Source organism: Lipotes vexillifer, unplaced genomic scaffold (assembly GCF_000442215.2).
Source record: "Lipotes vexillifer unplaced genomic scaffold, Lipotes_vexillifer_v1.1 scaffold1168, whole genome shotgun sequence".
In the NCBI taxonomy this organism is placed as follows: Eukaryota; Metazoa; Chordata; class Mammalia; order Artiodactyla; family Lipotidae; genus Lipotes; species Lipotes vexillifer.
Window position 1 is genome coordinate 1,327,565 of NW_006799230.1, and position 27,905 is coordinate 1,355,469.

Sequence of the window (27,905 nt, forward strand, 5' to 3'; positions counted from 1 at the left end):
TAACTCACTTACTGCTGGTGAGTGCTTAAAAAAGTTGCAAAACCTTCTTTAGAGGGATTAGGATTGTAATTTGACAAGGTGTATCAACAGCCTTAAAAAAAAAAGTGCCTAATCTTTGACATAGAAATTCTAGAATTTTCTCCTAAGGAAATAATCAGAGGAATGCACCGGAATTATATATAAGCATACAAATGCCCCAAAATAAAGTTAAATAAGATATGATACAAACATTTGATAGAATGGAAAACATAAATTCATGCTTCAGAAGAATAATAATGGGGAAATATCTAATACTTTAACTGAATAAAATATGCTAATAACAGTACATAATTCTATTTTGTTAAAAAAATTGTGTGAATGCACTGGAAAAAAGGAAGCATATTGAAAGATATGCTTTGCTATATTTTCTAAAAGTTCTATAATAAATATATTACATTTATAACAAAAAATTCTTGAAATAACACTAACACAGATAAGAATCAACTTCATGTCCTGTTTCTAAAAGCACTTCAACATATTATATATTGAGCTCATTAACTGTTTCAACAGCAAAGTAATTAAATTTTCCGCATTATATTTCACTTAAAGAATATATCCGTTATGATCCTAGATCCATTAAAATATTCCAAAGCACATAAGAGCCAGAAAAAGGCCTCACTTCTTGTACCGGCACAAACCAGTGGGCAACCTTGGGCAAATTACCTTTCTCAGTCTTTTTTCTCATCCAGAAAATGACATAATAATGAGCTGAGCTACCTCATATTCCTCACCAGCCTTATTGTGAGAATTTACTGAGATAATATATTTCGTAAAAATCACGATGATTAGTCAAGTGCATAAAACTGCTAGACCATTAAAAACAAAAAGAGATGGCTGACATTTGAAAACTTAGACTGAGCTTCTGTTTATAGCTTCCACATTCTGACATTTCATTACAGACTTCAGGACAATAAAAGAACTACAAGTACGTGCTTTATATTGGAAGCTCCCAGGAAACAGAGCTGTCTGTGCTTTGTATCCCCTCAGTAACGAGAACAGTGCCTTGAGCAACGGCAAGGGCTTAAACAGTAGTTGAAATACTGAATTTAAATGATTTATAACAGAAATCAAGAGAGCAGTAACTAATACTACTTGCTATTAGGACACAAAAATCTTAAGACGCTCTTTGTATTTCTAGGAAAGCACCTGGATATCCATTCTTGTCTATATCCGTGGCTCCTTTCATTGAATAGCCGAAGCTTGGTGGCATGCTCCGAGCAGCCCACTTCCCTTCAAGGATCTGAGATGGTACCGCATTCAAGCCTGTGGGTCTTCCATTGAAAATATAAACAATTCCTTTTTTATCTTCACCCCCATATGGAGCAGCAATTGCAATATCTGAGGGGGAAAAGGAAGAGGGGAAGAGGGAGGAGAGGGAAAAGGTGAGGAAGAAAGGAGGAAAGGACAGTGGGAAGGAGGATGGCAAGGATGGAGAGAAGTCTTAGTACTCATCATTATTGCTGTGGAAAAGAGCTTAACATCTTTAGAACCCATGTATCATGTTTATCGATTCAAAGTTCAGTAGGGTACTCTTTTTTTTTTTTAAAACCAATGCCATAAAACCTTTATTTCCACTGGGATCGCATGTACAATTCTCTTCTCTTTCTGGGAAAGAACTTTTCCCATTCCCCATTCCAGGACACATCCTGGCCATTCTCTCCTCTCCCTTTGGCTGGGCTACCCCATGGGACCTAGGAGACTTCCTGCGGCCAGGAGTTGCACAGGAAGCAGAGGCAGCTGTGGTCCCATGGCACCCTCATGTGGTGATGTCCAAGATGACAACTTGCTACTCAAAGTAGGAAGCCCTCCAAGAAGGAATGAGTCCTCTGGGCAGCCAGGCTCTCTACTTCAGGCAAAGCAGCCATGCGTGGTGGCAGTAGGGTACTCTTAATTCAAAAGCAACAACCAAATTCAAGGAGATTCAAGCAAAACTGTATGGAAATGACATTAATTTGGAGCCAGATATTCCGGGTCTGACCTTGGACAAATTGCTTAACCATTCTGGACCTCAAATGCCTCATCCTTAAAATAGAGGGGAAGGGACATGTAAAAAGATTCATCTAAGGCTCATTCTAGCTCTTAAAATTCTAGTTAATTTAGTTGGGCATGGTTTTCAGGTTTTTTGAGAAGTCAACCTGACTCAGAGAGTTGAAAGTTACGACTTCATCTCTATCTTGCTCAACTTATACTGAAATGAAATAAACAAATAAAAAGTTTGAAATGCTTTAAAAACAAAACAAAACAGTACACCAAATAGTTACTATGACCTTTCCTCACTCTAGAATATATTACAAATAACTGTGCCCACTTCCCTCTATCTTTGCTGGTCCCACCCTGGACAAGCCATTCTCATTCTTTGCCTGGACCCCTAAAGCAGCCTAAGTGGCCTCCCACTTCTACTCTTGCCCCTATAATCCATTCTCTTCAAAACTGCCAAATGTTAATATCATGCTATCTTCCTTCTTAAACTCCTTATTTCCCAAAGCATTTACGTGTTACCTGGTTTGTCCATTCATCACCCCACTCCCGACCCCAAGTCTACCCTCACTCACTCTTCCTACCAATCCCGGCCCTTTTCTCTGTTTCTTAAACTCAGCAAGCTAGTCCCCATCTCTGGATTTATACTTGCTGTTCCTTCTGCCTTAACAGTTCTTGCTCCAGAGCTTTTCAAGCTTTGCTCCTTCTGTTTGTCCAAATCACAGTTCAAATGTCATCTTGTCAGAGAGGTCTTCCCTGGCCATGCTATGGAGCAATGCACTCTCCCCTCTCTATCTAGGTACTCTCTATCACGTTACCTTGCCTTTTTTTGTTTAAACCCACAGCCTTTATCACTATCCGAATTTCCCCTTTATGTGTTTACTCTATGGCTCCTCCAGAAAACATAAATTTCATGAGAGCAAGGATGTGTCCATCTTGCCTATGATAGCCCCTATGTACCTGCCATTCCAAACTGACTCTATTTACTTAATATACCCGAAATGTTTTCAGCCCCCTCAATGCTGCAACCCCTGAGACATCAAAGACACCTTGGTCACTTGTCTTTTCTTTAAGACCATCATGCCCAAGAATATCTCAAACACTGTGATGACTACATTCCAGTGTTTACTTGTTCACATTAAACTTGCTTCTACTGATGCTAAATTCCTTAAGGGCATGGATGGGCTCTAATTTATCCTCTCATTTTTAGCAGTTAGAACAGTGCTTGGCCTGCAGTAAGCACCAACTAAGAATTTGTTATCCTTAAATAAAAAGTAGTATTTAAATTATGTAAGAGTCCTTCCTTATCTTTTTCAAGTTTCAAAAGATAAATATAACTTCTAAATTGACATGTGCATTAAGCAAGTTTTAATTAAAATACAATTTTCCAACAGAATATGGCTCTACTGTTGAGAGATGGTTTTTAAAAATTCTCCTTACCTTTTCTAAACCTTTCATTATTTTGTACATTCTAATCATCTTTTCTCTTGGCTGGTATCTGTCTAGTCTGGAGAGCCCTACTTTTTCATTCATGTCATCAGTCTCTTCCTTTGATCATTTTAGTTTGTCTTTTCTGTGTTTTTTCCCTCTGCCTTTCTGGAGAAGTACTGACAAAAACTCCACATAACTGTGGAACATAATTTTATTGTTTTGTTTTCGGCAACCCTCTTGATGATACCTAGGGTTTTTCCAGTGGGTGTAAGTGGAAAGGGAGGAAAACAGCAGCAAAGACATAACAAAGAGTCAATGTCATCAGGTCCGAACAAGGAAAAGATCCAGGTTACAACTAATACTTCATTATATGTATATATAAACTATATATACACATAAACTACAAATACATATATATATATACACATATAAACTATATAAATATAGTTACATAAATAACAGCTCAGATCATTTTCTCCTGAAGACACTGTCATTCACAATCTACTCTTTGGGACAATAAGACCCCCAGGAGACACTTTGGGAGAATAAAATCATCCTCTATGGTATCTATCTCTAAAAGTAAAATCTCTTTGTAAAATCGTTGTAAAACTTCGATATTTTTTAGCTGTCATTGCTTATAATTTTTGTGTTCACAGATAATACATTTTAATAGAAATAGGGAAAACAGGATGAGATGTTGTCTGGATCCTGATATTAAAGAAACATTCTTTAAAGTGTGTGGAATATCCTCAAGACAAGGTGACAGCAAACACGTCCAGGCTCTACCAAAACACCTGGAGACAGGCCCAGCTATAGCAAAGAACTCAGATGTGTTCAAGGTAGAACATCGAATCTGGCCCTGTGTTTCCTAGGTAGTCTCTGTTATCAATAAGTAATGATTTGGTCTGTTCTATAGTATTCTTTTACAGTTCTATGTTGAACTTTATACCAGAATTCCATTTGATTTATGTTAAGTTCTCTTGGTGGTAAAAAATCTTTAAGACTATTTTAGGAAGCAAAATGTCCGCTTGAGTAGTTTTTCACTAACAATGAAAACTTCTAGGGTGAGAGATGACACTTCTAGTGTGACATAAACTACCCACAAGGCAGGAGTGGGGTCTTGAGGCCAAACAAACATTTCCCTTTTCTACTACTAACTGGGAGATTTGAGAGTCATCTGCATTTTTGAAGCTTTCATCTTAATTTATAACTTTCTTTACATTTTCAGGGGCATATCCCTATATATTGTTGATTATACAAACAAACCAACAGTTCAATTCTTCATTTTGTGACCTCTAGAAAGGTTTTTAGCAGTATTCTTTTTTTATTTTCCGGTACACGGGCCTCTCACTGTTGTGGCCTCTCCCGTTGCGGAGCACAGGCTCCGGACGCGCAGGCTCAGCGGCCATGGCTCACGGGCCCAGCCGCTCCGCGGCACGTGGGATCCTCCCGGACCGGGGCACGAACCCGCGTCCCCTGCATTGGCAGGCGGACTCTCAACCACTGCGCCACCAGGGAAGCCCAGCAGTATTCTTTTTAAAAAAAAAAACTTGGTAATTTGTAATCTATATTTCACTCTATAGTAGATACCAACTTTGATTTTTAAAGATATCTACAGCTATTAATTAAATTTTTAAATGGGACTATTATGAAACACTGAGCTTATACCTTTTTACTTGTCCCCATGAAGGGAGATATAATCTCCCTCAGAATATTCTGGACAGCCACAACAATAAAATATTAGTGGCAAATAATACCTTTGAGGGATGCATTAGGGTCAGCATTGCCTTGACAATATGCCTGGGAGCATTTTTTACACTTGCATCCAAATGGACAGCAGAGGGCACTGCTGCTAAGCAGGACAGAGACACAGAAAATCACCAGCTCACACTGGGCTCCCTGGGAATGCAAGCTCCTTTCTAAAATGAACCACTTTGATAAACTGGGAGATTGGGATTGACATATATACGCTACTATATATATAACAGATAACTAATAAGGACCTACTATATAGCACAGGGAACTCTACTCAATACTCTGTAATGACCTATATGGGATCTAAAAAAGAGTGCATATATGTATAACTGACTCACTTTGCTGTACAGCAGAAATTAACACAACATTGTAAATCAACTATACTCCAATAAAACTTTTTTTTAAATTAACCACTCTAATGCTCTAATTTGAGGCTGCATGAATAATAACTCATGAGAATCAATTTTTGAAAAATTTGCTCTGATTTTTAAGGAAAATGAGCAACTTGTCATTGAACCTGGTGTGTCACTCAAATCCTTCTTTCCAGGAAGGAGGTTTGCTCATGTGAACTTCTACGGGTGGGGTACAGGACTTTTCCAGGTGGACACAGAAAATCAGGACACACAGCTGTTATAAACTTTGACCTTACCATTGAAGCCATCCTGATCCAGATCTCCCAAAGGGGCTATGGCACTGCCGAACCTTGCAAAGACCTCAAACCCATTCAGTTTGGTTGTCTGGAAGTCTCCTGAAGCTCTTTGCAGAGACACTGAGACCTGCCCCACCTCCTGGAGTTTGCCATCGGAACCACGATCCATGAAGAGAGGCGCTCCAATAAATACGTCTGCGTAACTAAAAAACATAACCTTTTTCACCAAAAGCAAGATCAAATTCCATTTGACTACTAATAATCATTTTCTTTCTTATTAAAACTCAAGTTTTCCTCTTTCTACAGCTCGTATAGCCACATTTGAAATGATCATTTCTAATTCAAGCCTTCCTTCAGCTCTTTTAAGAAACTATGAGTAATTCACAAAGTTACTTTATTCCTTCATATTATAAAAGCTATTGAAAGAAATTATTAACAACATAAAGGTTTTCTAGTATTTGTGATTAAGGTTGCTTCAAATCGGTTCCTTAAATAGAAAGATTAGCAGGAAGGGGAAAGAGAAACAGAAGAAAAAATGTTTAGTTTTAGTAAAGCGTTCATAAACACAGAGGAAAACTGTTTCTGGAAACATTTTTTTAAACTTACTCATCCCCATTAATGTCAGTGGCAGCGACAGAAAATCCAAAATATGCAGCCATCTGGATAATAAGATGAAAACGAAATGTTTACATTTCATCCAACTAGTTTAGACAGTTAATATTTGTTGTATATTTATGAAATAGAAAGGGTTATTTTTTTCTCTGCATATAGTATTTCAATCTAAATTTCTTCTTTTGTTTATCCTACCACAACAATGACAATCAGTTAATGAGGCTTGTATACTCTCCTAGATTTACTGGCAAGACATAGCACATGTATATCATTTTGGTGTCTTCAGCACACGCCATTTAAGTCCAAGTACAATCAAGCCTCCTTCCAAGGCCCCACCTACTGTCTCCCTTCCTCTCCACTAACCCAAAGCACACCAGACAAATACACTACCAGAAAGAGAGACAGTCACAAACAGACGTTTCAACTGAACCCAAGAAGTTATAAATGACGCCTATGCAGTAAAAATAATAAATAATAATTATTAGTAGGTCATAAATGGTTCTTCCTATGTGAAACCACTACAACTCTAAAGAAATTACTGTTCGGAAAGATAGAGACTGGAATTCATTTTTGTTTCACATCTCAATCAACTATGTGCCAGTGGTTTTGCTTTTGAATTACACACAGTACAAATGTACTTGGTTTTATCATGGGCTTGTTTTGCAGAGGGAGAAAGAATGTCCTCTCCCCACCACAGGAGACTGCTGGCCATCACAGAGCAGCCTGGCTGGAAATACATGTGAAAAAGGAAAGTTCTAAAGAGACTCTGACACACAAAACTAGGAGAGGTGACAGATTAAAGACAAACTAAAATGAAGGATGAGTCAACAAACCAAAAAAAGTAAAGTTAGCAAAGCTTCCAAAATTTGATTAGCTGAGCTATCAGGAGGGAATGATATGGGAGATTAATATGTTAATCTATTTTGAATTTATACAGTGTAACTGAGAAAATGAAAAGTGCAATCTGTGTTCAATCACAAGGTAATAAAGTGCATTGTATTTGGGGTACCATGATGAAGTGCTGACTGGAATTTAACAGAATACTATTGTTGGGCCTTGGTCTCTCAGGGCATCAGGCCTGAAACTGTAAAGAAAGGATGGCATTTACTGAGACAAGTCCTGGCCTGGGTATTATCACTAAAATATTTTCCTTTGATTCTCACCACAACCCCATGAGCAAGTTACCAGTATCCCTATTTTTATACATGAGCCACCAGATTTACAGTGGGAAACACCTTGCCCAATGTAGTAGTGAGTAGCGAGAGCCCACATCTGTCCTAATGGAAAGCCCGTGCTTCCCCCAACAAAAGAGCTGAGGAAGAACAGAGAAAGCATCAAGGATCAAGTACAACAAGATCCAGAGACACACGTGGTCATTGGACCGGAGAAGCTGCTTGAGGTGAAGAAGCCACAACAGCACAAAGGGACAGCCACCCCTGCCACAAGCCTAATGTCTGTCAACTGCAGGTGTCAACCCTGACCACCACACAAACGGGAAGAGGTCACTGAGGACCTCGGGTCTAGTTTCCCATCCTATCAATCCTCTCACAAAGCCCAAGAGAGTCAACTGAACAAGAAGTGGGCTTAAATCCCAGATCTGCAAACTAGGAGACGTTTTTTCTCTACCTATTGATTAATTTTTCCTTTATCATTACAGGCGTACCTCGGAGACATTGCAGGTTCAGTTCCAGACCACCACAACAAATCAAATAGCCTAATAAAGTGAGTCACACAAATTTTGGTTTCCCATACATATAAAATTGACATTTACACTATACTATATAGTCTATTAATTGTGCAATAGCATGATGTCTAAAAAAAACAATGTACATATCTTAATTTAAAAATACTTTATTGCTAAAAAAGACTAACCATCATCTGAGAACTCAGGGTTGCCACAAACCTTCAATTTGTAAAAAACGCAGAATCTATGAAGCGTTTTATTGTGAAAACACAATAAAACAAGGTATGTCTGCACTAACTTACCACTTCAATCTTTGAGTCATACAATACAGAATATTATAAAATGCCTGTAATTATAGAGAATGTCTAGTACTAAGTTTTAACTGCAGAATGTTTTATTTCTTGTAGCACAAATGAAGTTTACTTGTAATATCTATAGTAAACACATCTGGGCCATGCTTTGTTTTACATCTAATAAAATTAAAAGGCAGAGATCATTCTTTAAAAGATAATTTAATGTCATCAGCAAGGAAAAAGGAATTTTTTGGTTTTGTATGTGTGCAATTAGATTCTGCATTTCCTTTAAAAACAAAAGCTATTAGGGCAATTACAAGTCTTTACTTAAACAAATCACTTTGGTTAAAACAAAGGAGAAATATTTAAAGCTTATTTTATATCTATAATATCAAATATTAAACAGTTACTATATATTGAATATTAAACCATCAGAATATTACCAAGAAAAGTTTTAAAGACATTAGGAAGTGCTGGTGTTAAAATGTTAAGTGAAAAACAAAACAAAACAAAACACAACACTTTAAAAGCATACCTGTTCACCAGTAAAATTGTGTAAGGAGGACATATTTTTCCCATCATAAATATAAACCTGTGCAGGAAAAACAAAAGCATATGAAATAGAGTAAAATATAAAACAACCCAGATATTTTTAGAAAACACCTTTTAACTTTCCTACCATTCCCAAAGTCCTTGCTGCTCTTGGAACTCCTGAAACAAAGTCTGAAAAGAAAAAACTTAATTACTCATTTTTAAGGCCAGTATTGGCAACTACAGGAATAAGTGGTTATGTCAGAAAGCTTTAAGTATTATTTCAGTAGACAATGAGTAAGAGATTTTAAAAACTTGGTACTCCATAATAAATGACCCCAGCATTTTTTAACCACAAAATCAAATCTTTACGAAACATGGAAAGATTCTTGAGAACCTCAAATAAATGCATGTGTGCCCTCAAGGTATTCACAGTCTTGTGAAAGAGAAGAGACAAGAGAAAAGGGCTTAAGAATGAAGAAAAGCTAAACATACAGTAATGAAAGATAATTCAGAGCAAAGTGAAACAGGGTAGAGGTGGCAGTGGCACAGAAATGTGATCAAAATCAGGGAGAGTCTAGGATCCCCAGACTGAGCTCTGAAGATGAACAGAGAGAGGATGAGGTAACAGCCTTACTGACAGAGCTTGGAAGGTTACAAATTACGGGCCTGAAGAAAGAAGAAACTATTAAACTATGCCTCTCCAAGAGAACTGAATCCGCTGAAATCAAGAATGAAGGAGCTGAAGAAATAACTGAAGTGCTGGGGGCTGGAAAGGAGCAGACAAGAGGTCACTGAGGCCCTAAGCCCCCTTGGCTGCTAGAGAAAGTTTACCAGAGACCAAGTTCAATTTCAAAACTCTTTAATTGCTGAAAATTTTCTATGCCACTTGTTTCAAATGCTTAGTCTAATATTTTTTAAGAGGATTAAATATAGTTCAAGTGCATCATACCATCTATGCCATCACCGTTGAAATCTCCGACGGCCACTGAGTAACCTAAAGGGGAACCAAAGGTAAGACACCATCAGGGCAGGACTGGTTATCTTCAGCGTACTTGCTGACTAAGCTTTCCTGGAAAATATCTTCAAGTAATTCCTTTAATTATGTAATATTTTGTCCTCTAGGAGTAATAGATTCATATGTGTATGATAAATATATCTTAAAGAAAATAATGGAGTTAAATACTTAAACAGTATATCTCTGTTAGAAATATAAACCTGTTTTATCAACTTTACAAAGGAGTCAGTTAAAAACAGGGTAAATCTGCACTCATCATAAAGAAGCAACAAATAACAGGTTTTCTCAAACAGCAAAATACTATTTCTGTCGTGTATTATTTGGTTTAATGAATATGAGAAATTTAAAGAGAGAGAACAAAAGTTAATAAATCCTAAACCAAAGCTGTAGTTTAACATAGTGAATAAAAGTTCAGGAGTGAGACTGCCTGGGTTGGAATCTCAGAAAAGCAAGTTACAAGTGAGGGGCTTTAGGCAAATTATTTTGCCTCTCTGTGCCTGTTTCTTTATCTATAAAATGGGAGTAAAACATTAGTACACTTTCATAGACCTGTTGTGAAGACTAAATGAGTTAATACAAGTAAGCACTTAGAACAATGCCCAGGATGGACCAAGCATATCTTAAAGGTTATCTATTATTATTATCATTGTGTTAATAATCATGCTCTTAAATTTCAGTTACTGACACACAATATAACCTAAGTACTCATAACAAATATGTTCCTTATATTTTAAGAAAATCTTAATCTATTTCACATAAAAGATTTTCCTACTGAAAGCAGTATATGTAAATACAGGACAAATCCACCACAACACGAGAAAATGAATCCATATTTTGATTTTACCTACCCAAGTAACTGTCATCAAAAATAGCTTGTGCAGTCCGAGTTGCTAACTGGTTATTATACTTGATGCTATAAACTTTGGGGTCATATTTAGATACAATTTCTGCTATTTGATCTGAAATGAGCTGACCTGAAATAAATACATAAAATAAATTATAATTTGAAATGTGTGGACCTGAAAAAAATATATAAAATAAATGACAAGTTTCTAATGGGAACTTTATGACACAGATGATGGATAGCACCTGCATGAAAGAAAATAGATTAGATATGTCTTTCTAATTATTAGCCTTAAGTAACTCTTCTTCATAATATTAAATCTGAAATTTGATTAATTTTTAAGTCATAATTATTTCTATTCAAGCTACTACTTAAAATTAGTCTCTGCTAAAAAACAAAAATTTATAAATGCAGTATTAGTTTTAATTCACTAAAAAAAATCAATGTTAAATAAATGGAATCATAAAATCAAAGATTGTTTCCAAACCAAATTTCAAATTAGAACTTGAAAAATCTACTGAAATAATTACTTTTACCTTCATAATAATTTGTTAAACTGATTTTTTTAACAAGTTATTTGGACATTTTTATGAAAGCAGCCTGAATGAGTGAGTTCACTTTTCTTCCCAACCTTAAGTTATTAAGTACACAAGAAATTCAGACAACTACATAAAAATCGACTGCCTCCCTGCCCCAAGAAAGGTTGTTTGATTTATCAAATGCCATCTGCATAACATATGAAAAATAATCTCTTCATTTCTGCTATTTCAGAAAGAAAATCATAATAGCTAAAGATGTTAATCTTGTTCCAATTTTTCCAGTCACATAAGCTGAGTTTGTAGGGCAGAAACACTTTCTGTCTGGGTCACTACTTTACCCTCTGTGCCTAAACAGTACCTAACACATAGGAGGGATTCATTAAATATTTCTTGAATCAAAGAACACAGGAAAGTTTATCATGTCTTTGGAATAAAACACCATTATCATTTTCTCTATTCTTACAGAGACAATTCTGAGATCTATAGAAAAATTCATCCTAATATCTTACCTAGTCACGGTGAAACGTGCTGATTTTAATCTTATTAAAACAAAATATTCTCCGCCCAGTCACTGAGTTTTCAGTTACATATTATATACCATTTATAATAAATCTCTAATGAATATAATATTAATAGTATCTGTCCTAATTTATAATAAACAGGAATGCATACATTGTGCATGCTCAAGGTATTAAAAGAACAAGTCATTTAAACATGTTCACAGCTGTGTCTCTTAAAAAGGCAGAGTTAACAAAGAGTCCTGACTGAGAATCACAAAATCTATCTTTGGTTCCCTCACATGCTCATCAGACACTTCCCTCCCTTCCACTGAATGACTTACCTAGCAGTAAAGAAGAAAAATAAATCCATGTTTTATAGCTAATTAGAAAGCATTAATATCTATTTTCTTACATAGAGTCAGAACTGCTACTTTAATTTTTATTGTAAAACTGTAAATCTCAAGTATAATTTTCCTAAATCATTTCATTTTCTAATAGAGGTACAATTCATAGAAATTCAAATTTTTCACTTTTAGTATGTTTCTCATACTAATCCTCTTTGCCTGATTTTTCTTTTTCTCCTTTGCCATCCCTTCCAATTTTTCACTTATTCCCATTTCTCATTCCTTCTTATTTTCCTTCCATCCTGTTTTCCTTCAGCAAATCTCTTTCTTTAGTTTCCCTTTCTATAAAGCAAAAGCACGGGTTTTCCTACAAGGAAGCAAGTAAAGAAAGCAGAGTGCAGAATACAGAAGTAAAATTCAGAATCAGAAAGTACTTGCAAATCAATATAGTCATAGATTTTCCAGGTCTTCCAAATATTGACAATGCTTGAATAACAGAATCTGGTCAACGGCACTTTTTAGCAAAAATAAACATGTGACTATATTGACTAAATAAATGTGTCTCTAATGATAAATGAATCATAAACTAAGAAAATAAGCAGATATAGTTACCTATTTTCAAACTGTCAGAAAATAATGATCTGTTATACATTTGTTCACATGGTAATTTTATTAGTCCTCAGAAAATGACTAAAGAATGTAGTGTTTTATCTTTACATCAATCGCCAATGCCAGTTTAATATATTCTTTTGAAACTTAATAAGATCCTCTATTTAAAAAACTCCCCAAACACAAAGAAATCATTCTTGATGTCAGTGATTAATGAGAAAATAACCATTTAAATATTTTAATGTGCAAATTCAAATTAAGTTTAAAACCATGAGCTTTTGGAAGGCCACAATTTACCTATTACAAATCAGTTCCACACACTTTCTAACGCTTAATTACATCATTTCCTCTGAAGTACAGAGATGAAAAAGTACATATCATAAACAATAAAAATTATTTTAAATTATTTTATTAATTTACTTTATAATTTGCTTTTAAAATATTCAGTTTATTTTCTATTAGGAATATATATAATATACATTATATATTATGTTATATATTTATATATTTTACATACACCTTATATGATGTTATAGTCCTTTTTAAAAAAAACTGTATACAATTTTTATACAATTTATTCAAAGATAGTGATTATACATTTAAATTTTATTTTTCCATTTCTTTGTTTAAAATAATTTGAAAAGTCTCATAGGCACATGATAAGCCAGATGAGTCTGAAACACAGTCAATATTGGGTAGTTTTTAAAAGATTAACCTACCTTGCCAATAAAAGCTACCAGGACCACCAAGAAGTACTCTGTCAGCCTAGATTAAATCAAACAAAAAGATACATATTTTAAAACAGGTAGCTTTAAAAATGGAGAGCAATGTAATAAACATAAAAGCTACATATACAAGTATATATGTATATATGACATATATATGCAAATATTATATGCATATATTAAACATGTATATATTAAAGCAAACAAAATCATGTCTTAAACTCATCTAATTCAGTAATTTTCACTATACTTTTTCTAAAACACAATGCAATAAATATCAAAAAGGAAACTTATAATATATTCACTTAATATGTGAAAATATACAAACATATATATACATATAGATTCGTAGATCTTGGCTGCTTCACACACGCGGTATGAAGTGCCATCAGCATAGTATTATTGGTTACAGGAAGAAAAAAAGTCACTCCTTAATTCTGTATATTACCTTTGTGACTACATAGGCAAATTCCCTTTCTAATAATCATTAAAAATTTTTCAGCTAAAGGAAAACTTTTAGTGTCTTGCATATCTATACAAGAGTGAGGTTAGAGGGTAAATTTTTCAGGGTATATTATATATACAAATTATACTTGACTAGCATTTCTTACATCTGTAACAAACTGTAAGTATCTAATTCAAGGTAGTTAGTGTTTGAACATAATATTTTTAAAATTTCCTCTTGCTGGAGGTTAAGAGAAAATTTTTCTCTCTCCAAATGGACATATAGCCTTTCAAGCTTTCAACAACCTCTGGCCATGGCTAAAAGATGGTAAAAGATATTTCTAAGTTGTCTGCTTTAAAATGACACCATTTTTCAGAAATGAGTTGAAGAAAGCAAACAGTTAATATAGCAATGACTGTTCATAGTATGGGAATATTTCTGGGGTTATAGTTGTACTGGCATAAGTACAGAAAATAAGGACACTTTTTGCTTTAATACAACACCAATTTGAAAACACATCATATGAGTTGAAACCTAATATGCATTAATATACTTTACCTCTCTTTGTTTTGCTTCCTTAAATTTTAAATTATAAGTAATTATGAATAAGTTTTGAATTATGAATTTCAAATTGAGTGAATTAAAATCAATTACTTAATAAGGAGAGTCAACTATAATTACCAGTACCTAATCTAGAAAAAAATTTTAATACAGATAAAACACAAATTTAAAAAAATAAGAAAATGCTTTATTCGTTTTTCTGAATCATGATTATAGTTTCTGTTGTTTTAACAAATTTAAGGCACTTCTGTTTGCATTTTCTAAGAAAGCCATACTAAGCTTTCTAAGGAAGCTCTACTTTTAACCAAGCAGTGTTTTTTGAGACTTCTCTAGGAGTAATTACTCTAGGAGTAATTAATAGTCTCAATTTGATATTCAAAATGTTCATATATCCCCCACAAAAAAAAACCCACACACACACAAAAGAAAATTACATAAAGAAAAGTACTTAAGAAAAATTTCCTTTGAAAATATAAATGGAATTCTTATTTTTAAAAAATAGCTTAAAAACTATCAACTCTAGAGAGCATATCAGCTTAGTTAAAAATACATAGAGCCCTGTATATGAGATTTCTTACAATAATTAAATTGCTTCAACTTTACTTGTTGCCTGTAGGCACATAATAGATGGTAAATAAGCATGTTTTTCAACTTTTATGTAACTAAACTCTGATTTTGTAAGAAAGCTCCCATTGCTAGCTTTTACAAAAACTCAATTTCAGTCAAAAATAGAAAGGTTTAGGGCTTCCCTGGTGGCGCAGTGGTTGAGAGTCCGCCTGCTGATGCAGGGGACACGGGTTTGTGCCCCGGTCTGGGAAGATCCCATGTGCCGCGGAGCGGCTGGGCCCGTGAGCCATGGCCGCTGAGCCTGCGCGTCCGGAGCCTGTGCTCCGCAACGGGAGAGGCCACAACAGTGAGAGGCCCGCGTACTGCAAAAAAAAAAAAAAAAGAAAAATAGAAAGGTTTAATAGTCTATAGATTTATCCAACTGGAAATTCTAATATTAATATTAAGTCATAACAGCTATCTATCTTCTACTCAGGAGATTTTCTACTGTCTTTCATTCCATTTTGATGCCTATTTCAAACAAGCAATGTCTCCTAAGGAGAGAATAATATAAAGCAACGGATATCAAAATGCATGGGTCATTTTTATTGGCTGTTTTCATAAAACAGGTAATAGTTATAGAGAATCTGAAGTATTAACCAGTTAATTTTTAACCATGGCTTAGATAATAAGGTAGATCTGAATCTCACTCAGTCTTAAATGAGAACTTACTTTAGTAAAATCAATGCTGAATCCTCCTTGACAAAATCCCTGTCCATCAGCATCAATATTTTCTAAAATAAAAAGATTGGAAATATACACAAACCCCAAAACAAACAACACAAAACAAAACATGAGAAAAATCTGATATCACTCTAACTGTAAGATAATGTACTAGTCTCTGAGAGTGTTCATTCACTCAGGCACTTAATGAGTTATTAACACATTCTAAAAAAGTTAGTATGGGGCTTCCCTGGTGGCGCAGTTGTTGGGAGTCCGCCTGCCGATGCAGGGGACACGGGTTCGTGCCCCGGTCCGGGAGGATCCCACATGCCGCGGAGCAGCTGGGCCCACAAGCCATGGCCGCTGAGCCTGCACGTCTGGAGCCTGTGCTCTGCAACGGGAGAGGCCACGGCAGTGAGAGGCCCACGTACCGCAAAAAAAAAAAAAAAAAGTTAGTATGCAAGTTTACCAGCACCCATTAATCAGAAATGGCAACAGAGAGAGATGAAAGTACCTGGACCAGTCAGCAGGGGACAGAAAGATCACCTAAGATGGTGGATTTCAAACTTTTTATTTTTAACCACAACCCACAAGATTATAGTTTATATCACAGCCCACACAACCCAACATACACACATTATATTTCATTCCATTTTTTAAAAATTACTGGTTATGACTCATACTTTGATTTCATAAAACAATGATGAGTTGTAATCTTTGAGTTAAAAAACTCCAATCTGAAATTTCTATTTCTTACTATTATTCTCCTACAGTTGTTAGGTCTTCACTAAGTTATTATGAATACTTAAAGGAGATACCTACATTCCTGATACATTTCCTATATATACATTTATATACAACAACAACAACAAACCTGAAAAAAAGTAGTTCAGAATTTGGGGAGATGGCCACACCCTAATTTAATATTCTGCAATGAGCAAAATACGAAAACTACTCTCACAACACATTTAGAAAGTCAACTTTTTTAAACATGACACTTTTAAGTATTCTCCAAATGATAATAGACTCAATTGTTTTACTCCTTTATACTCAATTATTAAATTGGCCAATAATATTTAACTCTTATTAATAATAAATTAACTCTAATCATGAGTAATACTGTACCCAGAAGTAACAGTGAGCCTGAAGACTCTTCCTTGTTTTATTTTGAGGATAATAAGCAACAATGAAAAACAGCTGCTCTTCAGTCATCAAGGAATTCTTGTAGTCAATGTCACAATAGCTAAATAATTTTGCTATAGTATTCCTGTATTTGCCACCCAAATACAGGAACCAAAAATATCTACTTTCAGTCATGAGGACAACTCGCAAGAATTTTTGTCAAATACTCCCATCTAAAATTTTGAACGCGTTTTAAAACCTGGGAACTGCCCCAAGATTACACACTTAATATCTAAATTTAGAAATTTTTTTAGAAAATAGCCTCAAGAGTATAATGCAACCCCAATGTAAGTTTTTCTAACCAAGAGGCAATGGGAAAATGCAGGGCTGGGGCTCCCAGTGTCTAGTGAATCATACTAAGGAATTCTGCTCTGACCTCAAGTCAGCCGTTTATTTCCTTTATTCGAGTTGCATCTGGGGAACTATTTCAAGCTATTTATAAAGACATCCTTTTTTGATTATCATACTGTACAATTATCTACTTTATTTGGTTTCCCAGAACATCCAGCTAGAAACATAACCGTCCTTTAAAATTTTAACAGGTACCTATTAAACAGTGCGAATGTAAAGAATTTTATGTTGACTATAATCTATTTCAGTGAAGGCTTTTGTTTTTATTTCTATGGACAATTAATATTTCTGCTATTTGTTAAGCCTGACAATATTATAAATAATGTTATTGTTTATGATAGTAAGAGCAGCTAATGTTTATTAAGCCCTTACTGTGAGCCCAGTACCATACTAAAGCATTTAAAATCTTTTAAAATCTATACAGCAATTCTATGAGAGACACTATTATTAGTCACAATTTACATATAAGAAAACTGAGGCTCACAGAAATTAAGGAACTTGACTATGGTAAACCACCCAGTAAATGAAAGAGCATGGATCTGAGGTGAGGAGTGTCTACACCACTAGGCTGCACTATCTCAAGCCAGCAGTGCATTTATAATTCCCTAAGCAACCATCAAGGGGAAGAAAAAACAAACTAGAAATCACAACTGAGAAAAATCTATATGCAAATAACATTATCATCAGAAAGTAGACAGAAAGAACAAAGACTCAGTCTGAGCATGGAGATGAAAGAGTATTTAAATCATATGATTTGTGGTTCAGGCACTTTTAGAACAGAAAGACATTTAGCCTATTGTATAATGCCAAGAATGGTCATAGATACAGTAATGAGAAGCCAAAAGCAAACATAATCAGTAACAAGGTAAACTTTTATAGAGTGACGTTCCACAGATCCATATAGGTCACATTAAAAACAAAAGCATGAGGTGGGTGGACCCAGAGTCTGTCATACAGAGTGAAGTAAGTCAGAAAGAGAAAAACAAATACCGTATGCTAACACATATATATGGAATCTAAAAAAAAAAAAAATTGGTTATGAAGAACCTAGGGGCAGGACAGGAATTAAGACACAGATGTAGAGAATGGACTTGAGGACACGGGGAGGGTTAAGGGTAAGCTGAGAGGAAATGAGAGAGTGGCATGGACTTATATATACTACTAAATGTAAAATAGATAGCTAGTGGGAAGCAGCTGCATAGCACAGGAAGATCAGCTCAGTGCTCTGTGACCACCTAGAGCGATTGGGAGGGTGGGAGGGAGACGCAAGACGGAGGAGATATGGGGATATATGTATATGTATATGTATAGCTGATTCATTTTGTTATAAAGCAGAACCTAACACACCATTGTAAAGCAATTATACTCCAATAAAGGTGTTAAAAAAAAGAAAGCAAACAACAAACAAATGAACAACAACAAAACCCACAAACTACTACCACCAAAACAAGCAGTTATCAAGAAGTTGGCAATGTAGCCCTACAAAACTGGCAGCCTCGTGTAAAATCAGCCATTGGGTTACACAATTTATTGAAGTATGAAAAAGACATAAAATACAAAAATTGCATCTCTGAAGTCTTTTGCCTAAATCAGCATTTTACAAGTGATGAATCACCCATGACTATAGATATACAGGTTGTTGGCAGAGTGCAAGAATATAACCCAAGTTCTGAGATTCCCACTCTTGAGCGTTCTTCTCTGGGCAGGTTGCCCCTTGCACTTTGGGCTGCAGGTAGCTTAATACTTCAAAGGTTGAGCCCTAAAGTACATACAATGATCAAGAGATACTGAAAGCCAGCTTATTAGGAAGAAAGGCATTCACTTTGATATTTTTAAGATTGTTCTCTCTGCTTTTTCTAATATTTGAGGTATTACTATTGAGATCGGGGATCAGCAAACATCTTCTGTAAAGGGCCAGGTAATAAATGTTTTAGGCTTAGGGGCTATACAGTCTCCGTGGCAAGGACTCAACTCTCCCTTTATAGATAACATGTAAACAAATGGGTGTGGCTATGTTCCAATAAAACTTTATTTACAAAAACAGACTCACAAGCCATAGTTTGCTGATCTGACTTGGATGTTAAATACTTCAGAAAATAAGGTTAAAATGTCTGTGCTTAAACCAAATAAGTGAAAGCATTATGAGCAGCTACATCACGCAGTCTTAATCCTTTAAATACATGTTAAGAAGAGAACTGTTCGTTACTGAAGAGGCAAAATGATGAAAAATACTAGCTGAACATGGCAGTATATCCTCAAGGGATCATCGTTAGAATGCTTGTTTTCAGAAGGGTTCTTGTCCTCTTACATCAGGAATTATACAAACCTGCACTTTTTTCTTTTTTTTTTTAAAGTGTTTCCCTTGTAATGTTTAGCAATTTTCATGACATGTGAATAGTATTCTAAGCTGTTAAATGGTAGAATGGGAGCTGCCTTGTCCTGTGACTATTATTTTTTTTTTTAATAAATAAATTTATTTATTTATTTATTTTTGGCTGTGTTGGGTCTTCGTTTCTGTGTGAGGGCCCCCTCTAGTTGAGGCGAGCGGGGGCCAGTCTTCATCACGGTGCACAGGCCTCTCACTATCTTGGCCTCTCTTGTTGCGGAGCACAGGCTCCAGACGCACAGGCTCAGTAGTTGTGGCTCAAGGGCCCAGTTGCTCCGCGGCATGTGGGATCTTCCCAGACCACGGTTCGAACCCGTGTCCCCTGCATTGGCAGGCAGATTCTCAACCACTGCACCACCAGGGAAGCCCCGAACCTGCACTTTTGAAAGCAGTATTCTCTGTAGAAAAGTTGTGCTTAATACAGAGGAAATAGAAATGGAAAACATTTTCTATTGTTAGTAATACAGGGAAAAGATTCCTTTGGAATAAGACAGACCTGGGTTAAAATCCTCATTAGATCACTCACTACCATAAGATGTAGGAAAAAAATGACTTCAATTGTCTGGATCTCAGTTCCCACATGTATCAGAAAAGAGTAAAGGTGATTTTACAGGTGTGTCAATCACATAAACAATAGGTTACAAGCCTGGCACATAAGGGTTAGCTCATCCTTCAGAGCTACGAAATTATCTTCTCACCATAGGAACATTTTTGCAATACAGAAATTAAAAACACAAATTTAGTCCTCACATTTTCCACATGCCACCAAAGACAACAGTACTATGACCAAAACACCAATGAGAAGGTGGTGTAGTCAGACACTGAGGATAAATCTGCACACCTCCTCCATTCTCGCAGGGTGTGCTTTCTGACCTACTCTAATAAAGTCGTTATGGGTACGTATCATTCTTTTCATGTTTACCTCCCACTTACAACAAGTAGGGCCAGGGCAGTGGGCTAAGAAATAAGTGTTTAATGAAATCATTTTGCAATTTCTCAGAGGTTCAACTGCTTAGAATTTTGAAGACTAAATAGATACTTTGGTGTCACAAGTTACCTAACATGGAAAAAAAGTCTAGCAATAAGAGTCTTGCATGTTGTACTTTTGTTATTACTTCTCTTTACTACACTACCTGGTGACCAGTGGAAGAGAAAAAGTAATGACCTAAAAAGTGCTCCAGGTATAAACACCACACTGCATTTCAAGAAGCTATTTTTATGTTTCTGATATAAAGAGGATCTGGAGTGGTGGCCAATTCAACAATAGTGGAGAAGCAAAAGGACTGCAATCTCCAAGAAGGAAAAAGTATACAGAGTTTGGAAAAGCATAATCAGAATTACAAGTGCTCACAATCATCTTTAGTCACAATATAAATTTCATTGGAAATTTCAAATAATATTAGAGAACAGGGTGAGATCTTTTAGATCAAGAGGAGTGAGCTTAGTCGACAGACTGACAAAGAGACTGATTAAAAGCAAGGACATTCAGACTCCGACTCCTGAGCCCAATGTTTCACCTTCCTATAAAAACTCTGGCTCCTTATGACAATTATTTTTTACTTTTAACATCATTATTAATATAGAGCTGCAGTTCTCAAATTTTGGTATCCATCAGAATTACCTTGTAGAGTCTGTTAAAAATGAAGGTAGCTAGGCCTGACCCAGATCTGCTGAATCAGAATCGTTAGCTGTGGGGTCTGCATCTCTGTTAGAGAAGCTCAAGGGAGCACCTTTTGACTAATAGTGACTAAAAATGCAGATTTCCAAAATCAAATATTAATTATTACTGACCAAGGAAGATGAAAACTAGTTCTTAGGGAGAAAGATAAGCCTGTTGACTGCATATTCTAAATTTCTTTACATTAATAAAATTGCCTTCATTTTGCTGTCATCAAATAGCACCATATGTCTACAAATTTTAACACACACACACACACACACACACACACACACACTTTTTTAACAGCCTAGGCTTCCCAAACCTCTTTGTAAAAGCTGGTCAATTTCCTATACATACTTGATCTGCATGGAGCATACTCAACAGTCTTTGTACCATCCTGAAGAAAGCATGTTCCAACAGGCTCTCTCTCCTGTTTCATTTCAGTCCTCCAGTGGTACAGTGGGGCACAGGCCTGAAACCAAAGGGGGTAGTCCACACATAAAAATTCTCTGGAAAAAAATTAGTGTTTCATATAATCTATACTACCTCAGATTACAATATCCCTTTATAAGCATTTATAAAAATTAATCAAACCTTTCCTTTACCTTAAATTCCTTATCACAGTAGTGGATAAAGATTTTTAAAGTACTCTTTTCATATGCTTCTAAAGGCCGTATTTGGAGTCTAGGTTTTTTTTTTTCCAAAATAGCAAAATCATTATTTTGAGTAGCACCTTTCTTGACATTAGGTGCTAAACTGAAGGGCACAGACCAAATCAATATTTAACTAAATAACACTCTCATGTGTGTAGAATATATCCCTAAGTTATAAAGCAAATAATTTATCAAGTAAGAAGAGAGTAAAAGAATTTGCAGTGCTTATTTTATTTACTTTGCAAATAAACTATGACCTTTTTGCTTTCAGAGTTATAGACTTCAACACCATGTAAAAGTGGTAGAATGCATGTTTTTTAACAGCATAGTAATCTACCAAAGTATAACAATTTAATTTGCTGGAAAAAAATTCAATGAATTTTCTCTAATATCCTTTGAAGCAAAACATTTTAATACAAACACTACAGATAACACAGGGCTACTTTATATTTACCCTAAAAACTTAAAGTAAGAAATCACTGCCACTTCTCTACATGTACCTGATGCTCCAGAGTGGAGTATTTGCCACTTCTGCATATTTTTGCTTCTTTGTACCGCCTTCTGCCTAGAATGCCACCATTCTCAACCTCTCCCTTCAACTCCAATTGCTAAAATTTGACACATCCTTTGAAGCTCTGCCGAAATTTCACTTCCTAAACAAATCCTTCCCTGATGCCCCACAATCCGATGGAAAAAAGAAGAAAATAATAAATACTATGCAAGTAGTTAAAATAGGGAAGGGCTCTCTGAGGAAATGAAAGTAGAGCTGAAATCAGAATGACAAGGAGCCAGCCCAAGTGAAAAGCAGTAAGATGAGCATAAGATAGGCAGAGGGACAAACACTAAGGATCTAACTGAAATGACTTGGTATGGAAGGAATAAAAAGACTAGTATAGCTACACATGTGAGGTGGAGTGAGATTATACCAAAGAGAAAGCAGCTGGTGACTGGATTACACAGATACTTATAAAAACCAGGATGAGCATGAGATTTTTACCCTGAGAGTGATGAAAAGCTGCTTCACTGTTTGAATCAGGCAGGTGAAATGCTCTGGTTCACTCTGGTCCTTCTATAAAGAATGGGTTGTAGCTGGGGCAAGAGAGGAAGCAGAGGGATGAGAACAGCCACTGCACTGACCCAGGTGATGAACGACGGTGGCTTGGTACAGGGTAGAAATAGTGGAGATGATGATTTACTGAGGGCCGTGGGATATATTCCGGAAGCTGGAGACAGAACTGACAGGGCTTGCTGGTGGATGGGGTAGAGAGTCGTGCCTCTAAGATGGGGAAGTTTATACGGAAATACTTATTTTTGTGGTTTTTCCTTTATGATGGAGGGTAACAGTTCCATTTTGGTCCACATTCATTTTGAATAATATATGAGATATACAAATGGAAATGTCATATTGGTAGTTTGGAAATACAACCTCTAAAGATCCAAGGAGAATTAAGAGCTAGAGCTATAGATTTGGGGATTATGATATATAGATTGTATTCAGAGCCACAGGATAGGATAGGAGCAGCTAGGTAAAAGGTGTAGTTGAAAAAGACAAGGGCCCAGAACAAAGCTCAGAGACACCTCAACATTTAGAAGCTGAGCTGAAGCAGAGCTATTAAAGGAGATGGCAAAAGAGCGACCAGCGGTAAAGGGGAAAACCAGAAAAGTACAGAGTCCCAGAAGCCAAGGAAAGAAAAGTATTTCAAAAAGCATGGGTCAAATGACCTTGTTGAATGGTTTTGAGGGGGCAAGAAAAGTATTCTTGACCTGCAAGTCAAGGATGACCTTGCCCATGCCTACCTGAGCCTGACAGGAGGGGTTGGGAAGAGGATGGGAAGTGAGGAAGTGGAGATGGTTACTATAGAAACCACTTTCAACAAGTCTTTGAAAAGGGGAGCAAAGGAAGGGGACTATAGCAGAGGGGACGATGAGGCAAAGGCAGGGTGTTTTATTCGTAAGGAGAGGAGGTACTAGGGCATTTGATTAATCAAAGGCACACTATTCCTAAACCTGGCTGGATAGAAACAAACTGATGGGAACCATCGAGCAGGGCAAAAAAAATGAACAATGTAGGAATGAAGGTGAAAGTAGCAAAAGCCAAGTCTGTGAAGGGTGAGAGGGTATCCTTAGAAGCGGTGGCCTTTGATCAGAGCTAAGTTATCCAATTAAACTCTCTGCCCTTTAGCACACTGAATTTTACTATCAGCTTTCAAGCATAAAACTTCCTGTGTTCCCACATAAATTGACTAAAGTTAACTTATTAAATATCTAAAACACTTACCAAAATTTTATCCTGTTTTGACCTCACAGATGCTCCAAACCACTGATGGGACTTAAACTCCAACGGATCATCCTTGGCATAATCTCTATTGCCTAAAATAAAATTAAATTAAGTTTAAAAATAATTTAAAAAAAAAACTGTGAGGGGTGAGAAACAAAATATTCTTACTTAGTATAACATAGTTTCTTTCGATCCAACCAGGTTTATAACTAGTGTGCCTTTGATTAATTAAATAGTACACTGGCTATTTATCTCATATACTTTACACACATTGGGGATTTTCAACTAATCAGAAAAAATAAAATACAGGATGACTTAGAAGTGTCTCAGATTTGTTATTAATCCTACCAATTATCATAATGCAGAAGTGAAAAAGTAACAGTATGTGAAATTTTCCAGTTGCTAAATTGTAAGAAAATTAACTATTAAACACTTATGATTACCTTCTGTACTCCCAGAAGTTCTTTCTGTGGCATGAAGATATTTACAAAAATAGAAGGCTATGAAACACCTTTACAGAACACTAGCTAACACTTAGTCAAAGACTAAAGACTTAGTAAAACACTTAGCTAACACTACACTAACACTTAGTAAAAGACTAAGATCTTACCAATGACATTATAACGTGAGTCAGAATCCAGAACACATGATTTGGCTGGTTGGAAAAAGAATTCGATTTGGCACACTACATGCAAACACTTATTTTTCAGCCTACATTATTGAGGAAATTATTCCTGATATACCAGGCACTCACGTAAAGCACTGTAGATTTAAAAAGATAAAGATAAAAATCTTTTCCATGAGAAAGCTCTTGATCTGTTCAATGAAAAAATTACAGAAATATACGCATAAGGTATTTGGGGAAGGAGAGACTGTTTTTAAAGTCCAGTCTGTTCCTCTTAAAATCTGTTTATAATAATTATTCCTTATAAACATATATTTCAATAACTGTATTGGACAAATACATCAGACAAGTGTCAATTTTAAGAATGCCAGCCAACATATTAATATCATCAAAAGGTTTGGTTAAATCTACTCCCTAAACCCCACCCATCTAAGGTAGTGCTTATGGTTATTCAATTCCATTCTGAGGACTTAAGACCAATTGAAGAGTTATATATAATTAATGATCATTTCAATAATGCCAGATGTCATCTAGGCAAGATGCAAGGTGTTAACATATTAGTTGTACTATTCTTTGAACATTTTCATTGTTTTGCAAAAAAAATTTTAATGTGTCAATTTCCAAAGTCCTCTATCTGTAGTCTAAACACCACTCACTGTTTTTTGTCAGTGGTCACAAAGGCACCATTTACTAGTAAAGGGAGGGAGGAAGGAGGAACAAACTAGCTAGTACATGCCTTTTACCATGTGAATCAAGGTTTCCCAACAGTAGCTGGCTTGCCTTTGAAGCCTATGTTCACATGCCGACCTCACACATCAGTGAACTATAGATCACCTAACAGTTCACGTGCTCCCTTACATTTCGCATCCTCCCATAGTTAGGTTAAAGCCACATAACTCATTTTTATCTATAAAATGAGTTCTGCTAAGAGCAAAAGTGGCATGTGTCCCTTCCAATTCAAGTCAGTTAAGAGTGGATATGAGCTCAGTAGTCATCAAGGAAATGCGAATCAAAACCACAATAAGATATCATCTCATATCAATTAAGAAGGCTATTATCAGAAGATGTGGAGAAAAGGGAACCCTGATAACACTGTTGGCTGGCAATGTAAATTGGTGCAGCCATTATGGAAAACAGTAGGGAGGCTACTCAAGAAATTAAAGACAGAACTAGTGTATGATCCAGCAATCCCACTCCAGGTATATAGCTGAAGGAAATGATACCACTACCTTGAAGAGATCTCTGTACTCCCATGTTCACTGAAGCATTATTCACAATAGTCAAGGTGTGAAGCAACCTAAATGTCTATGGTCAAGTGAATGAAAAAAAGAAAATGTGGTATATAATTAAAATGGAATATTATTCAACCTTAAGAAAAGAAATCCTACCACGTGCACCAACATGGATGGACCTAGAAGACATTATGATAAGTGAAATAAGCCAGACACAGAAAGACAAACACTTCATTATATCACTTATATGTGAAAAAATCTCAAATTGTCATTTCATTTTAAAAAACAAAATAAAACAAAAACAGTGGATAGGTATTCTCCATGTTTTCTTTCTCCCAGCCATGAGGTTGAAAGAATAGATGGTGTGGAATCCCTTAAGGAAGCAGCCTCAGTCCAAGTTTCTAAACCACCAAGAATAGCCAAATGACCCACACAAGATGATGACATGAGCAAGAAATTATCCTTTTTTAAGTGATTGAGACCTGGGTATTTGTTTGTATATTAAAAAACAAAACCATGTTGCTACTGCAGTATAGCCTAGCACAGTTTGAGTAATATATGTTCTAAAAACAAAATGCTATATCCAAAATGGACTAACCTACAACTACAAAGAAGCTCAGCCCTTGGAAGAACTGGATTCAATTAATAGTTTTTTCAAGGATTTTAGCCATAAAATATATGCTTACAAGTTATTTAATAGGATTTTTAAAAAATTCCACTGCAAGCTAACTGTGTTCTCTCACTGTTTTACTGGCTTTCTATTCTATTCTTTTCTACAGAGGAAATAAAGGCACTTTCCCCCCTTACATTAATGAAGCAGGAGAAATACAGTATGACAGTGAAACAGTCAGTGCTTGGAGGGATTCACTTCTATTCATTGTCCCTTGAGACCATAAGCATCATGATAAACTCAGGTAAGCTTAGCCTGAGGGAACTGACTTTATGATCTAATGTATCTGAACAAAAAGTACAGCATTCTCACAACTGCTACCTCCTGCTTCTGCTTTCATTTAAAACAGCCTTTTCAGCAAGACCCTAGAGATGTTAAAGCAGAAGCAAAACTTTTCTATATTAGAGGAAATCTTCCATGAACGAAAGTATCATATTAGAGAGGTGGTACTCAAATTAATTTAAGACTCCATGTATTTCCTCACACTCTAAAACTTCGATTCAGAAAAAAGAGAGAGAGATGTAGGGACTTCCCTGGTGGCTCAGTGGCTAAGAATCCACCTGCCAATGCAGGGGACATGGGTTCGATCCCTGGTCTGGGAAGATCCCACATGCCATGGAGCAACTAAGCCCATACGCCACAACTACTGAGCCTGCGCTCTAGAGCCCGTGTGCCGCAACTACTGAGCCCGCATGCTGCAACTACTGAAGCCCACGCACCTGCAGCCTGTGCTCCACAACAAGAGAAGCCACCGCAATGAGAAGCCCATGCACCGCAACGAAGAGTAGCCCCCACTTGCCGCAACTAGAGAGAGCCCGTACACAGCAACGAAGACCTAACACAGCCAAAGATAAATAAATAAATAAATAAATAAATTTGTTAAAAAAAAAAAAAAGACACGCAGACCCAACATCACTATATTCTTACCAATACAATATTCCTGCCTACAAGACACCTGGTATAGTTTCCTCAAAAATGTCAATGTCGGGCTTCCCTGGTGGCGCAGTGCTTGAGAGTCCGCCTGCCGATGCAGGAGACGCGGG

The 27,905-nt window shown here is 36.1% G+C and overlaps 1 protein-coding gene across 1 annotated transcript in view; it reads right to left on the reverse strand.

The window, feature by feature from the left end:
• The window catches only part of ITGAV (integrin subunit alpha V), a 97,103-nt gene that overhangs the window by 26,463 nt on the left and 42,735 nt on the right, over positions 1–27,905 (reverse strand). Inside the window, exons 6-16 of the mRNA XM_007471523.1 lie at positions 24,336–24,427; positions 21,762–21,876; positions 15,835–15,896; positions 13,545–13,590; positions 10,838–10,963; positions 9,924–9,968; positions 9,120–9,163; positions 8,976–9,032; positions 6,458–6,510; positions 5,852–6,054; positions 1,186–1,377 (exon numbers count right to left, since the gene is read on the reverse strand). Of these exons, the coding sequence (XP_007471585.1) occupies positions 1,186–1,377; positions 5,852–6,054; positions 6,458–6,510; positions 8,976–9,032; positions 9,120–9,163; positions 9,924–9,968; positions 10,838–10,963; positions 13,545–13,590; positions 15,835–15,896; positions 21,762–21,876; positions 24,336–24,427 (1,035 nt within the window). The remainder of the gene's footprint in view (positions 1–1,185; positions 1,378–5,851; positions 6,055–6,457; positions 6,511–8,975; positions 9,033–9,119; positions 9,164–9,923; positions 9,969–10,837; positions 10,964–13,544; positions 13,591–15,834; positions 15,897–21,761; positions 21,877–24,335; positions 24,428–27,905) is intronic.